The sequence below is a fragment of the Medicago sativa genome, chromosome 5 (genome assembly GCF_051527215.1).
Source record: "Medicago sativa cultivar Bolivia chromosome 5, Bolivia_mono, whole genome shotgun sequence".
NCBI lineage: Eukaryota > Viridiplantae > Streptophyta > Magnoliopsida > Fabales > Fabaceae > Medicago > Medicago sativa.
Genome location: NC_140753.1, coordinates 63845901 through 63860955, shown reverse-complemented (window position 1 = coordinate 63860955; position 15055 = coordinate 63845901). Strand labels below are relative to the sequence as shown.

At 30.3% G+C, this 15055-nt stretch overlaps 3 protein-coding genes across 4 annotated transcripts; 1 reads left to right on the top strand and 2 right to left on the bottom strand.

The window, feature by feature from the left end:
• Positions 1-202: 202 nt before the first annotated feature.
• Positions 203-4452, top strand: LOC146923959 (uncharacterized). 2 transcript variants are annotated; one of them, XM_085709035.1, is made up of 6 exons: positions 203-387; positions 1207-1242; positions 1324-1450; positions 2919-3084; positions 3404-3677; positions 3920-4452. In XM_085709035.1, the coding sequence occupies exons 3-6, from the start codon at positions 1375-1377 to the stop codon at positions 4109-4111; spliced, it is 708 nt and encodes a 235-aa protein (XP_085565161.1). In that variant the 5' UTR covers positions 203-387; positions 1207-1242; positions 1324-1374; the 3' UTR covers positions 4112-4452. The 2 variants fall into 2 exon arrangements, with proteins under 2 accessions (XP_085565161.1, XP_085565160.1); XM_085709034.1 differs by having other exon boundaries at positions 1207-1246; positions 1361-1450.
• A 474-nt stretch (positions 4453-4926) lies between these two features.
• LOC146923958 (leghemoglobin) lies at positions 4927-6354 on the bottom strand. Its single transcript, XM_085709036.1, has 4 exons — positions 6213-6354; positions 5979-6090; positions 5389-5496; positions 4927-5230 (listed from the first exon to the last, which is right to left on the bottom strand). Exons 1-4 carry the CDS (start codon positions 6305-6307, stop codon positions 5102-5104), a joined length of 444 nt encoding a protein of 147 aa, XP_085565162.1. The 5' UTR covers positions 6308-6354; the 3' UTR covers positions 4927-5101.
• A 6280-nt stretch (positions 6355-12634) lies between these two features.
• LOC146923957 (leghemoglobin-3-like) lies at positions 12635-14747 on the bottom strand. Its single transcript, XM_085709031.1, has 4 exons — positions 14587-14747; positions 14334-14445; positions 13365-13472; positions 12635-12889 (listed from the first exon to the last, which is right to left on the bottom strand). Exons 1-4 carry the CDS (start codon positions 14676-14678, stop codon positions 12761-12763), a joined length of 441 nt encoding a protein of 146 aa, XP_085565157.1. The 5' UTR covers positions 14679-14747; the 3' UTR covers positions 12635-12760.
• Positions 14748-15055: the final 308 nt, after the last annotated feature.

Below are 15055 nucleotides of genomic sequence, written 5' to 3'. Positions count from 1 at the left end.
CTAAAAAATAAAATAAAGAATCCAATTAAAATATTTTTAATAAATACTAGAAGAAAAAGAAAAAGTTGAATAGGTGTGTCGACTGTCGCGTGCGTGTGCTCCCCGTGGAGTAGAATTGAAAACGAAGGTGTGGGCTCCAATCACCTGAATCAAAAACCATTTTATTATTATTCTTTACAACCCTTTCTTCACGTTCCTTCTTAACTACGAAAAAGCTACACTTTCTTCTTCGTCTTCTTCTTCTTTCTAGGTTTCAATTTCTCCGATTCAGAATCTTCAAATGCTTCATTGAACTACTCAATTTTTCACCGCATTGCATCGTTTCCAATGGAAGAATCTTCTTCTTACACTGGTCTTCCTACTAGCCACTTGCTCGGTTCAGTTCCCGTAAGTTTTTTTTTTTTTTTAAATTTTTTTTTATTGCTTTAGTTTATTCATTGCATGTTCGATTATGTACTTCAGAAATTCGATCTCGTGTTTTGTTTGAGTAATTGAGTTTGGAAAAAAAATTGAAATTAAATTGTTGAAATGGAAATGAAACTGGAAAGAGGAATTTGTAATTGTGAAATTGAAGATTAGGTAATTTGTTTCTGAATTAAGTAGTAGTAGAACTTGAGTTTTTTTTTGGTTTTAAGTTAAATGTGATTTTGATTTTAATTAATTTTTTAACATTAAATTGAGGTAGGTTAATTATGACACTGAATTGGTCTATGGTTATTTTCTGTAGTTAAATTTAGTATCATCTGAGTTGCCATTGTGGCTTTTTTCTTGTTAATGATGAATTATGAGTTATGTTTTGCCACGTTTGGAATTTATGTAGCACCAACACTTTTGACCGAAAATGTGTGTGTGACACGACATGGACACGGACACATTAGAATAACCATAGGTTACCGGTGTTGACGTGTTAGTGTTGTGTCTGGTGGCCGTGAATGTGTCAATGCTTCATAGGTTGGATTGACTTATTTGAGTTCATCTATCAGCATTGTTTGATTGTTTAGAAGAGCTTATAAACACAACTTGTGGCATATCCATAAGTTGTTATCAACTTATTTCCATAAGCTCTCCAAGATGGCTTATGAGAAAACTTATAGCTATCTGAAAGTAGTTTGACTTTATCTTATCTTTTGTTATAGAAAGAGCGTATAAATAAGGACTAATTTGTTTAATTCTGTTGGTTTTGTGTATTTTCTGTTTGGTGTTCAGGCTGTCATAGTTGAAGGAGAAAAGACTACGAAACATGTGGGTACGGAGTTATGGCATTGAATTTTTGCTTCTTAACAAAGAAATTTATTATTATTTCTTACTTTTATGGGTTTTCAGTTCTCTTGAAACACATTGCTTGTAAACATAAATGTAGACCCTGAAGCAAATATGCAAATATTCCCTCCCGCCACCAACGGAGGAGACAGAGGACGGGGAGGATATCAAACTGTTGGCACTCCTACTGGTATGTTATCTAGGTCGCTGTTTTTTATTTGACAATATATTTGTTGTATTTCCATGGCTTTTTTCCTCATGAAAGCCTTTAAATTGTATATACTTCATTACTTTGTAATGAATTGATGACCGGTGTGGAGAAATGATCCATTTAATTAAAGATTTCGAGTGGATACTGGATACATTTTCTCATTGCATGAGATCACCTACGATTTTTCATGTACTATATCATCTGAATTAGTTCCCATTTACTTTTCAATCTTTACTTGTTAAAAATTGTAGAATAAAGAAACCAATTATGATGCGATCTGGGTCATTACTCTACTATTGGTTGAGGGAGATAGTAAGCATATTATGTAATATCTTTAATATGTTTCTCTTGTAGCCTTGTAAATGTTTTACTAGCTATTTTCACACTAATATTTGTTCTTGCTGAGAGTTCCTTCCTCTTTCCCCTTGTTATTTGGGGTTTAGGAGCCAGTTTGAAGTAGAACTGCTTGATTATGGCCGTCTCAGAATGTTCCATTTGTATAGTTTATTTACTTCATTCCTCAAACCTAATAGTGTACTGAGCCAGAGTGTAGTTAGATAGCGGCACTATAGCGCTATTGCATAGTGGAAGTTGAGTAAATCGATATTGTTCTGCGATACGCTATTTAGTATTATATATTGTGCAATAGTGGCTACAGCGGCACTATAACGCTGTTGCATTGCAAAATTTCAATAACCCCTATTTTCCAAACTCCGCAATTTATAACAAAGGAGCTGGGTTATTTTTTACCCTTTTTCCTTTTCATTGAAGAGAAAATCTTTGTGCAGTCTCTTAATCAAATAAACTGTAATTTTCTGTGCACATTTGCATTGAAGCTGCCTCTTCTCAATAATAGGAATTATTACTGATTAACTGACTAACGTATATTTATATCAGTTTTCTTTATTTTATTTTCTTATGTTTTCCAATATGACTTATTATTAATTGTATTTCTTCATATCATATCTCAATCATCAGCTGCCCCTCGGTAAAACAAACTAACATGTACAAGTTTTTGATCTATTTTAATAAATTTTATCATATATTGTATGCACTTTGATTTCATTTTTCAAATCAATAAAGTGTGCAACTGTGTGCCATCTTCAAGGTTTACATATACCTGCAATATAAACTGTTATATAGTTTTTTTATTTTACTGTTATTATGTTCACTGGCATTTATTTAATGCAAGCCTACTTTGTGAATTACATTGAAACTCTACTTGTCGCTTTATTCCACTAGTAATGCATATCTCAAGTGTCAAGACTCTACCAGTTAATCTAATTGTTTTTTTGATTTTGAATGATCTTGACTATACTCTCATTTTTTACCGAGGTTGTTGATTTGATTCTGTTATCAGACCTGAAAATAGCTGCCATTTGTATTTTTAGTCATTTGATAATATATTAATGTCATTCACTAATTTCTGGTTTGTTCATCCATGCAGAAGCATTTGAACAACAGCCAACAAACAACTGGAGGGGGTTCTTTAGTGTCTCATCTTACTCGCAGTATTTCGATGTAGATACAGATGCTGTTATGACCAGATTGATAAGTTCCTTCAATCCAGTTGGCGGAGACTTCTTCAGCAAGATAGATGCTAACCCTGATTTGTGCGTTCTGTTTCTTTTTTTTTTTATATTTTTTTTATTTTTATTTGACCTGTGCTTCTATACTTTCAATATTCAAAATAGAGTTGCAAATCTTAATGGGGGGATTTTTTAAGTTTGATCGAACTTACTTTAGCATTTTGTAGGAAATTGCTTGTCATTTTCCTTGTCCACTTATTTTTTATGGATACATGTATTAAGTCATGGGATACATTTACTGAACTTATCCGGGGTTTTAAGGATCATTTCCCAAAATTCATTGATTGTGCATGTTGATGACTATTTATTACTAACTGTGTGGTTCTTTTTTATGTTATTGTAGATACGGGCTTATATGGATCTCAACGACATTGGTCTTTGTACTTGCCTCGCTTGGAAATCTTGCCACATTCCTTATGCAACAACATGCAGATAGCGGTACCTCATGGAGCTTTGATGTTAGCTATATGAATACGGCTGCATGGTCTATCTATGGTTATGCAATAGTGGTCCCAATGGCATACTACTTCTTCCTTCAGTACATGGGTTCAAATGCTAACCTTATAAGGTTTTGGTGCATGTGGGGATATTCCCTCTCCAATTTCATCATCTCTTCAGTAAGTTTCTACTTCTTCCTAAGCCCAACAACTGGGATGAATTTTGTTTCTACTTCATCTTATCTACTGACTTCTTTTTGATGTATTTTTGTTTTATCATAAAACATCATGTATTTTAGAAGTTTAGACTTTATTTATATTAGTTGTCATAAGAAATTGCATCATTTGCTAGGTAATTATGCTTTAATTTTGTGTAGTCTTTTGTGTTGCTATCTAATTTATATTACTTGGGATACTTTCAGTTTTTGTTGATAATTCCAGTTGAGATTCTGCGGTGGATCATAACACTCATTACTGGTGTTGCGTCGGCCAGCTTTGTTGCCTTAAACTTGAGGTCTTACATAGAAAGCAATGACATTTCAGTGGCGATCATGGCCGCATTTTTCTTGCAAATAGGTCTGGCAGTCTTCATCAAGGTTTGGTTCTTTGCATAGAAAAATGCATAGCAATAGTCAAGAATTAGTCCCAAACATACAATTGATAGCTCGCTCCATCGGCTACCTTTGTTCAAGACGTGAATGGAGTCTCTGCATCAAATTTGGTTTGTTTTTGTGGATTTACTAGAATGGAATTGGAGAGAGTTGCAGAGTAATGTGATTTCTGTATCAGCTTGGTCTGTGTTCGTATCATTTTGGCATGTTGCTTTGTGAAGACCATTATTTTGAAGGGAAAAGAAAACAATCATTGAGTGTAAAATTTAAGTCTAAATGTCTGAGCTTCTTGCATATCTGTGTAAATATACCATTTCAAGTAAATTTCTTTTTTTTAGTTGAAATTCAAGTATTCAGAGGATTTTTTTCTAATCACACCGAAAATATACCTGGTAACACCCAAATTTAATTAAAATATAATTATAATATCAAAATTGTTCTTGTTCATATAAATTATTACATTTTTTTTCCTCCTCTCTCTCAAAAAACATTGAATCACATGTTCTTTTATACTCTCAATTGTATAACACGTTAACTAATTCAACAAGTGAAACCAAATGACGTACGAATTATCTTCTAAATGTAGTTTCTGTGATGGCAAATGTCGTTTATGTACATTTATGAGAGAAGGTTTGGGTGCATGCAAATAGTGGTTTGATGAATACAATGGTGCCCTGGTGGGTTCGATTAAGATAGTGAAAGGGTTTGATGAATATAAGGGTTTTGGGTGACAATTATAATTTAATTTAAAATTTAGAGTATTTTAACTTGGGACAAATAGCGTTAATCTTACCATAACAATAACAATATTTTACGAGTTTAAACAATAACAATAGCATTAATCTTAGCATTGATCTTTTACGGTTAAATCTTAAGAGTAATTTAAACAATAACAATATTACATATATAATTACTTTCAGCAATATTTATTATAAAAAGTTGTTTACTTGTTTACAATTTTTAGCAATACAAGTTTTATTTATTATCTCAACTTTAACTCATTGCTTTCTTAATTGCACTTGCCAATCCATCATAAGCAACTTCCCAAGATGTGCTAAGTTCTTCACTCCACTTGTCTCCCACGGCTTCCTTAATTGTTTTTAGCAAAGCTTCTTTAACCACCTGCAAGGTGCCAAAACCGTTAGCGACTTAAAACATACAAGAATGGAATGGAAGATGCTTTTTTATTGGTGTATTATTGAATCAAGGAATAAGTAACTAGGCAATAAACAAATTAGGAATGCATGCATACAATATTTTATTTTACTATACTATCATACCACAAAATGTGGATCAACAACTCCTTTCTGAATGTGGATAGAACCCAATGTAGCATCTCCTAAAACTACTTCTCCTGTTGCTCGAAGTTGAACTGCCGAGTCACGCACCTATAATTCAAAAAGTATAAATATATTAAGATCGGTCTCCATGCATGTTAAGAACTATTACAAAAATATAATGATGGAATTTGGTATTATTCTTTGGCTTAAAAGTACTTTTGATTCTCAAGCATTGTGATTGTGTGATTTTTTCCCCTCGTGTTCTTTAGGAGACATGCACTCATGTTATTTTTCCCTTTTAACGTAGTTGTATCCAAAAAAAAAAAATAATCCCAAATTTACACTGAGGTGGTATTGTTTATTGATGTGACACCAATGTTTCATAGCTAGCGTGAATTTTCTTTTAGGAAAACTGAAAATTGTGCATTTAATATGGGATGAAATCCATAATTAGGGTTTCAAACTCGTGAAGACTAATAAAAAGAAAAGAAAATTAATAGATTTCATAGTTAGTAGTTTAAAGAGAATCAATAACATTGAATGAAGAATAAAAAAAGGAAAGAAAATTAATTGATGTGTATTACACTCACCATTCCAAAAACTTTTTCAGCGTGAGCTTGGAGTTGAGGACTATCTTGTACTCCAGCTGAGTCCTTAAGAAAAGAGAACATACCCTTTGCTGCAGGTGCTTTCTCTAATATACTATTTTAATTAAAGCAACCAAACATATTCTTGTTATTTAATTTACACTATTTCCTTTAAACAGGAAATTAACAAAATGAGAAAACACAAACAAAAAAGACTCATGATAAATAAAAACTTACGTAGTGTAGAAGAAAACACTATAGCCAGGAAGGTTTTGTTTGAATGATTCCCATGAGCTATTCACTAAAGCTTCTTGATCCGCTGTGAAACCCATATTTCTCTAATTCTTTTTAGTTTTGTTTTGTTATTCGAATTGACAATGTAATAATTTTGCATTCAATACTTGTTTATATAGACAACTTGTAGGTGTAAAGAGATGCAGTTAGTTCATTGTAATTATTTTTTCAAAGAATCTATTGGCTTGTGAAAATGGCCATTGAAATTATGAAGAGACCAGAATCTTTTTAAAACTTAATATACAACAAAATTTAATCAAATACGGTGGGGGCTTTGCCCCCTACCTCTTAAAAAAAAAAAAATCAAATAAAGGTAATGCTCCTTCTATTCTTTTTTAGTTTTCATTTTGGAGCTTTTTACTCACAGCAAGGAAACCAATAAATTTTATTCCTTTTAATTGATTTTTTTTAATCTTTTTTCTTATAAAACTCATGTTAAATTGTTATCACATTCTATCTATTTCTCTCTTTGAAATAAATAATAAAGTGTAATATGGACAAAACAATTATTATTTTTGAATTTACATAGCCGTCTGGATGCAGTGAAAAATAAGTAAGAATTCCCACATCTTCGTGAACCATTTATAAGAGTGTATGTATTTCATGTTCCAAAAAGAATCCTACTCTCATGAGCTAGCTTCTTTACCGACTATTAAAGAGAATCAATTATTAATTGATGGAATATATGCAATCTTACACGAAAATTTATGGAAATATTGGACACTATGGCTAGGTGAAAGAACAATTTTATGTGCCTACATGAAACCAAATGGGTGGGTGAAAAAGCGAAAGAATTAGATAGGTCAGGATTTAAGTTTTGGTACACTCGCAAAGTTAGATCGAAAAATGGGGTAGGAGCTATTGTGGATAAGGAGTGGAAGAAAGATATTGAGGAGGACGTAAATATAGACTACCATGGGTTTTGTTCAATGACATTAATAGATCTATGCGTTTTTATTTGTGGATTTATAATTATTTCTATCCATGATGACTCATTTAAGGCCATTCCAAAGGATTGGTTTGATATTAATCTAGATTCTGCAATGATCAACGTGATAGTAAGTTATATAATTCAAGGACAATTTGCTTCATTCAATGACAATTTTTTATTAAAACGGTCTTTGTGAAAAAAATTCACTTTCCAATTTTTTTTTATCAAATTCGTCCTTGTATACGTGGAATGGAAGCTGATTTGGAACTCCACGTCACATGTTACGTCACACGTCTTGTAAAAAAAAAGGTTAACTTCACAAGTTAATACTATTAACAACCCGACAAAAAGACTAAATTGATTGAGAATTATAATATTGAAGAACCTTCTAGCTATTTTGATTAATTCAGAGAGAAAATTGATCGATTGGTCAAAATTTGAGAACAAACAAATGTATATACGTAAATCTTTTTTTGCTAGAACCTTTCCAAAACGACAGTTTTAAAGTATCCCCTATTAAACAATGCTACAATCACGAAAAAAACTCAATCATAGCACAAGAATCTAACGTAAAACACTAAAACCAAAGAAAAATAAAAAATGTTGTTCAATGACAACCAAATAATAACAATATGTGAAATTTTGACAACACATTGACTTTTCTCAAAAACCCCACTATTAATTATCCCTATACACCCGCACTCTAAAGAAATACTAGTACAAGAGAGGATAGGAAAATCATTAGTTTAAATTGTACTCATTCCGTTTCATAATAATTGAGTCATTTGCAATAAAAAAACGTCCCAAAATAATTGAACTATTTCACTTTTCAATACAATATTAATTATTTTTTTTCCCTTTATAGCTCTAATTAATACTATTTTCATCACTCCCAATTCAATATATTTCACTTTGCATTTATGATAATGGAGAATGCACCAATACTTAACAATAACACTTAAAACCATTTTTCTCTCTCCTTCATTTATACATTTGTCTTAATAAGTGTGAAATGAACGCTCAGTTAATCCGGGACGGAGGGAGTATATATCGTGTGTATTTTGTACAAAGAAATTGAATCAGTATATTTAGACTTAAGCTCCCTCTTGTTTATTTTTTACCACACTAGGCTATGTGGAACTTGTTTTAAGATATTTCATTCCAATCAACTTCAACACTGTTTACATCAAGTAATAGATGGTTATTCTTCATCAGCCTGGATTTGATCATGAAAATAGCACAAATGAATTGGATTTTGTCATTCGTCTATGTTGGCGTAAACTATATATCCTCAGGAGTAATTAAAGAGATTAATCCCTCAAATCAGATAAACAATTTGTGTCTTTTTTGATTAATAAATTGGGTATCAACAATTTTGATTAATAAATTGGGTATCAACAATTTAGTGTAGTTTCAACCTTATAAAAAAAATAAAAACCTTAAACCCAATAGATATATGCAAGTATCTTACATATGAATGGGCTGTTAAAAATGAGAAGAACATCATTAATTTGTGGGTTTTTTTTAGGTCCATTAATTTGAGGTTAAAATGTATATTATTTCTATTTGTTATCTTTCACTCAAAATACATTTAGTCTTTTATCTTTTAAAAGATTTTTATTTTGTATCCTTATAAAGTTATACATAGTGGTCCTTTCTATTCTCCTTTAACTTTTGTGGTAAAAACTTTTGACGTGAGATTTACCCTATATAATTATCCCACCAGGTCATTCGTCTCAACTCTGACATAGCAAATGGTCTTTATGATTGGAGTGAATACCCTCCAGTCCTCGACGCACTCTTTCTCACAGAAAGGAAAATATTCATGTTCAACTGCATAAGACCCTTATTAAAGACAAAATTTTAACATGCATGCATAGGTGGACTCCCCATGCAGTAGGCATATATTTATCTGATTACACTTTCCCCTACAAATATTAGGCTCTACTAGTTCCAACTATATGTAAATAAGGTTGGATACTTAAATTTTAATGTCTACTTCTAAACAGGTATCAAGCTTTTATCTAAGAATGTCTTTTACTGTCTTTAAATAACCTTTATTTTATTTTTTTTTATGATGGTCGGGTTTGAATTGAACTCTAAACCTTATAGATATTATGTATTGTCCCTATCAACTGAGTTAAGCTCACGATGACATCCTTTAATTTTTCTAATATTGTAATTTATGTTTCTTTTTCAATCTACTTTCAAGAAATTTAATTCCATGTATTTCTTTTTACATAGACAAAATTACAATAGTCGTTGAAAACTTAAACACAATGATAGAGCTAGGATTTGAACTCTGATCACCGTGTTTGATTTAACAATTTGGACCAAATCTTTAACTTTCAAGCGTTTTTATATTTGAGACCTTTATTGTTCAGCAAACTTTACATTTCATGCTGTTTATTTTCTGTCATATCTTATGTTTTTAAGATTCAAGTCCATTTAAGTTCATTGTCGAGTTATTTTCAATCATTTACATTCGTGTCTTTAATTTCCCTGCAATTTCATTCCTTTAAGATACTTCACAAAACTGGCACCTTTGTTTGATCAAGACATTTTGTGAACGACACATTCACACACACCTAAGGTCATTCAAACTCCTATGTCACACTGATCAAACACTCCTTTGTGGTAGGTTTGACAAATTTCATAATTAATTAAACAAAAATTACAGTAAACAGCCCTATTATTCAAACAAATTGTCTGATTGCATGCATACATGCATGTCGATGCTGATGGATAACTAGGGACCAAGGGTGGTCATAACACTAAAATAGAGTGTTATATATATAACTTTTTTTTTGTTGCTAATAATATATTTATAACACTCCTTTCAAAACAAATATTTATAACGCTAAAAGTTTAAAATATCACTTTAAATGTAAATACACATCTTAATATTTCTCTACCGAGTGTATTTTAAAAACTAGCTAGCCAGTCATAACGTGTTTGTTTTGAACTTTAACACATGATCTAATAAAATAATAATATTATAAAAGGCGGGAATTAATACACTAAAATAACATTTTTATTGTCAAAACGAAAAAGAAAACTAAGTAATACTTTTGTTGTGAAAAAAAAAACTAAGGTGAGAGATATACAAGGACTATATAAATTACTTTAAAACGACAATTGAAAAATAATGGGATATGGTATTTGGTTGTTATAGTGGAAAATGTGTTTTTAGATATTTGCCAATGACATTCAATAATGTGTTTGAAAATGAACACCAAGGAAAAAACAAATTACTAAAGTTCGATTAAACTCCGAGTTCGATTTTACTTACCTATCAAATTTTATTTACCTTCCGATTAAACTCCGAATTACTAAAGTTCTCTTGCTCTAGGAATCATAAGGTTAAAAAAACAAATTTTATCAAGATCCACGGCTAACCCTGCAGGAACTTTATTCAAACAAAAATGTCTTAATTAGAACTGTACCTACAGGAAGGAAATGATTAGGTTTAATGATTAGGTCCCGTGATCAAGTAAATAGATTGGATGAATAGGTCAATTGAATAGTTAAAAGTTGCATAGTTAAGTAGTGGATCATTGGCTGATCGTAAAATTGGTAAAATTTAACGTAACTTATTTTTACAAACTATATATCGAAATGCACATAATTTTCTAACATTAGTAAATAAAAATAAACATAACTTTGCTTACCCAAATTGGATTGTGCTGACTACATAATGTTACTATAGCTCAACACTTAAATGAGTCCAACTTGAGGCAACTTTTTCTATGGTTGCTCAATAGGCCCTTTTGAATTGTTGCTCATCTCATCGAATTGTAACTTCTAATGGATATTTTTATCTTAAAAAGTCGATCATGTTCTAACTTCCAATGTTTTGTTTTCCTAAATTTGAGTAATTTTGCACCCTAAAATCGTTTTGGAAGGGCACATTTCATGTTTTACGTTTAGATGTGTACTTCTTGACAAAAACAGTTTTTTTTTTAAAAAAAAAAAAAATCTAAAATACACTTTCAAAATCATATGTACCACGAGAATGGTTTAGTTGTAAAAGAAAGACAATACTACCTTTTTTATTCTTTCAAAAAATAATAATACTACCTTCTTATTTTCTATTTGGCATTGTAACCTTCTAATGTGCATGTAAAGGCACAACATCATTTTGTATATTAGTTGGGGTACCCGTTGTACCTCTATAATTATTTTTCTTATAAAAAACTATATGTGATTTTTATGAAATAGAAGGAATTGATAAAGTTGTTAGTTCTATTAATTTATGAAATAATAATGTGGTTTATGCAACATCAAACGTGAGATGCAACCATTAAATATATCAGACTAACCTTAAACAGAATACACGTAGCCTATGTTTGAAACATAGGAAACGAAGAGAAATAGTTGAGGCAGAAATGAAGACACACACACAAATATAGGGTTTTGCTAGAAGCCACTCATGAAGGTGTCTTTTAGTAAGCCGCACCTCAAGGTGTGATTTCCACTGTTTAGTTATAACTTTGCTAAAAGACACCTTCATAAAATGTGTTTTCTAGCAAAACCCATATATATATATATATATATATATATATATATATATATATATATATATATATATATATATATATATATAATGCTTTCCTCGTTTTGCATAGTATTGAAACTAGACATAAAGAAGCATTTTGGGTGGGATTCACTTGAGATTCTCTTCTTATCATTTCCTTTATTTTCACTTTATTTCATCTATTTTTCTTTTATAAACCATACAAAGAGGCACTATTTGACTTACCAATAGATCATATTGTTTTTGTGGCAAAGATGCGTCATGCGTGGATAAGTGGTGATGGATGAAGTTGGAAGAGACGTTTGTTTGGGAAGAGCGTTCAATATTTGAGTGTTGTTTTTTGCTATAACCTAGTGTGAATAACAACTGGACTTGAAAGTTTGATAACAACGACGAATACACTATGAAAGGAGATTATCAATTATCAAATCATAATCAAGAGATTAATTCTGAGCTTTTAAGGCCAAATGTTTTTATTTGGAACAAAGTGTCATTTTTGTTTGGAGATTTTTATTTAATCTCTTAGCAAAGGATGATTTGTACATACGTGAGATTTTACATCAAGATTCTCAACTTTGCATTAATGGGTGTGGAGTTGAAAAGACTTTATCTCTTTTTTTTGTGTCTTATGTCATGAAGATTGGATGGAAACTTTGCAATGCTTAGGTGTTTATTGTACATTGTTAAATGGTGTAATCATCCTTTTGATAATAAAGGGATCAATGTTGAGGGGGATTTCTTCTCTCTTTTTTCTTTGGGTACATGTTAAGGGGGATTTCTATCAATTGAAGATTCACTCTTGGTGGTGGATTAAAGAAAAGGCACATAGCACAAATATAATAACTATTTAATAGTGTTTGAATATTGAGGGGATTTTCTTTTTACCAAGAAATGCACTAGCATAAATATAATAATTATTTAATAGTCATTTCAATAATATTTATTATAGAAACTTGTTAAACAAGTTTTAGCAATACAACTTTTATTTATTAATTTGAGTTATAACTATATATCATCCCAAATTTAACCCATTGCCTTCTTAATTGCAGTTGCCAATGCATCATAAGCTACTTCCCAAGCAGTGCTCAATTCTTCGCTCCATTTATCTCCGGATGATTCCTTTATTGTTTTCAGCAAAGCTTCTTTAACTACCTGCGAGGCGCCAAAAACATTAATTTTTTATTAACAATTTACCACTTAGAAAACAAGTATGTTAACAAAAATGGATATTTTTTGAAAAATAATTTACTTTATTGAATAACAACTCAATAATTTTTTAAAGAATTGAATAACAAATCATGAGTGGTTAAAATATCAACACATTATTTTATTGAAGAACCACTTATGATTTGTTATAATATCAACCATTTATTTGTCACTTTACTTACTATCCAATTTAGACGAGCCAAATCTTATTTAGTATAATATTGTTTTATCTTTAAAAATATAGTTTACATAAATTTCTTTAATAATTTTTTTTTCAATATTTATATTATAATATGAAAAAGTGGCATGAAATGGTGGATTTTATTTATTGCTGTAATATTGAATTAAAGAATAAATGGCCATTAGGCAGTAAAAAAAATTAAGAATGATTATATTGAAATATCGTATGATATTATCATACCACGAAATGAGGATCAACAACTCCATTCTGAATATGGATAGCACCCAAGGTAGCATCTCCCAATACTACCCCCCCTGTGGCTCGGAGTTGTGCAGCTGAATCGCGTACCTATAATTTAAAAGGTATAAATATCTTAAGATCAATAATGTGTGTTAGTGAAAACTATTAAAAAAGTACAAATAGAATTTGCTATTATTCCTATTAATATAATGTGATTATATATTCTTAAGTAGAAAAATATTAATTCATTTTCTATTTTTAATCGAACAATCTTTCCAACTAGTAAAAAATAAAATTAGACTTGATTAAATAGATGCTTTATTGCGTTTTCAATCTCCCGTCGTTGTGAAATTTTGATTTCATGTATTTCAATTGTGTGGATGATGTTTCCTAGATATCACAATTGTCAATATCATCTTTTTCTCCATCCATTAATCATATTGGAGTAATTTTTAATGCTAAAAGCCAAAATGAGTCTAAATTTATGTTGACTTAAGTTATAGCATGATAAGCTAACACGACCAAGGAAGTATCATGGTGACGTGATGAAAAGGTTTATAGGGCAAGCAAGTATCATGCTTGAAGGGTCTTCATTGACTATATTAGCTTTTGAATCTGGTATGAGTTAGTGCCAACTTCTATTGAATATATGTAGGATCTTGGAGTTAAATATTAGATAGTAATTAATAAAGGTTTTGATATAAAAATTAAGAATTGTGGAATATCTAATTTAGACTACTGAAACACGGGGATTCAAAACTTTATAAAAGTGGAATATGAAGCACAAAATATAAAATGATATATTTATAAAAAAAATAAGGATATGCAGTTACAATAAAACACAAATAGGAAGTATAGTTATTTAAAATAATATTTCATAGTTATTATTTCAAGAGTAAAATCGTCGTTGAATGAAAAATAAATAAATAAAAGAAGGAAAAAATTTAATCTATGTTTAATTACACTCACCATTCCAAAAACTTTTTCAGCATGGGCTTGAAGTTTAGGACTATCTTGTACTCCAGCTGAGTCCTTAAGAAAAGAGAACATACCCTTTGCTGCAGGTGCTTTCTCCAATATACTATTTTAAATAAAGCAACCAAAAATATTATTGTTAATTTTTTTAAACAATATTATTGTTAATTTATGTCTTCTCTTTTAAACCAATAATTAACAAAAAGAGAAAATACAAACGTAAACACTCAAAAGATATCAAACTTACATAGTGTAGAACAAAACACTATAACCAGGATTTTGTTTAAATGATTCAAATGAGCTATTCACTAAAGCCTCTTGTTTCTCGGTGAAACCCATATTTCTCTTCTTATTTTCTTGTTTTTGTTTTGCTATTTGTATTTGCAATGTAATAATATATTGTACATTCCATACATGTTTATATAGAAAAATTAGAGGTGAAAAGAGGTGTAGTATTTTTTGTGATTTATTGTTTTAATGAATCTATTGGCTTGTGGAAATGGCTATTGACAATATTAAAGAGGCAATAATCTTTTCAAAAACTTAATCAAACGAGTTTTCTTTAAAGTTAATAAACATTTTAGGAAAAAAAATATAATCAGTTTCTTAAAAAAACAAAATATAATCATTAATATGAATATTATTTCATTTAGTCATTGTAATAATTAATTAATCTAATAAAAATAAGTTTTATTTGTCTCATTGTAAATATCTCA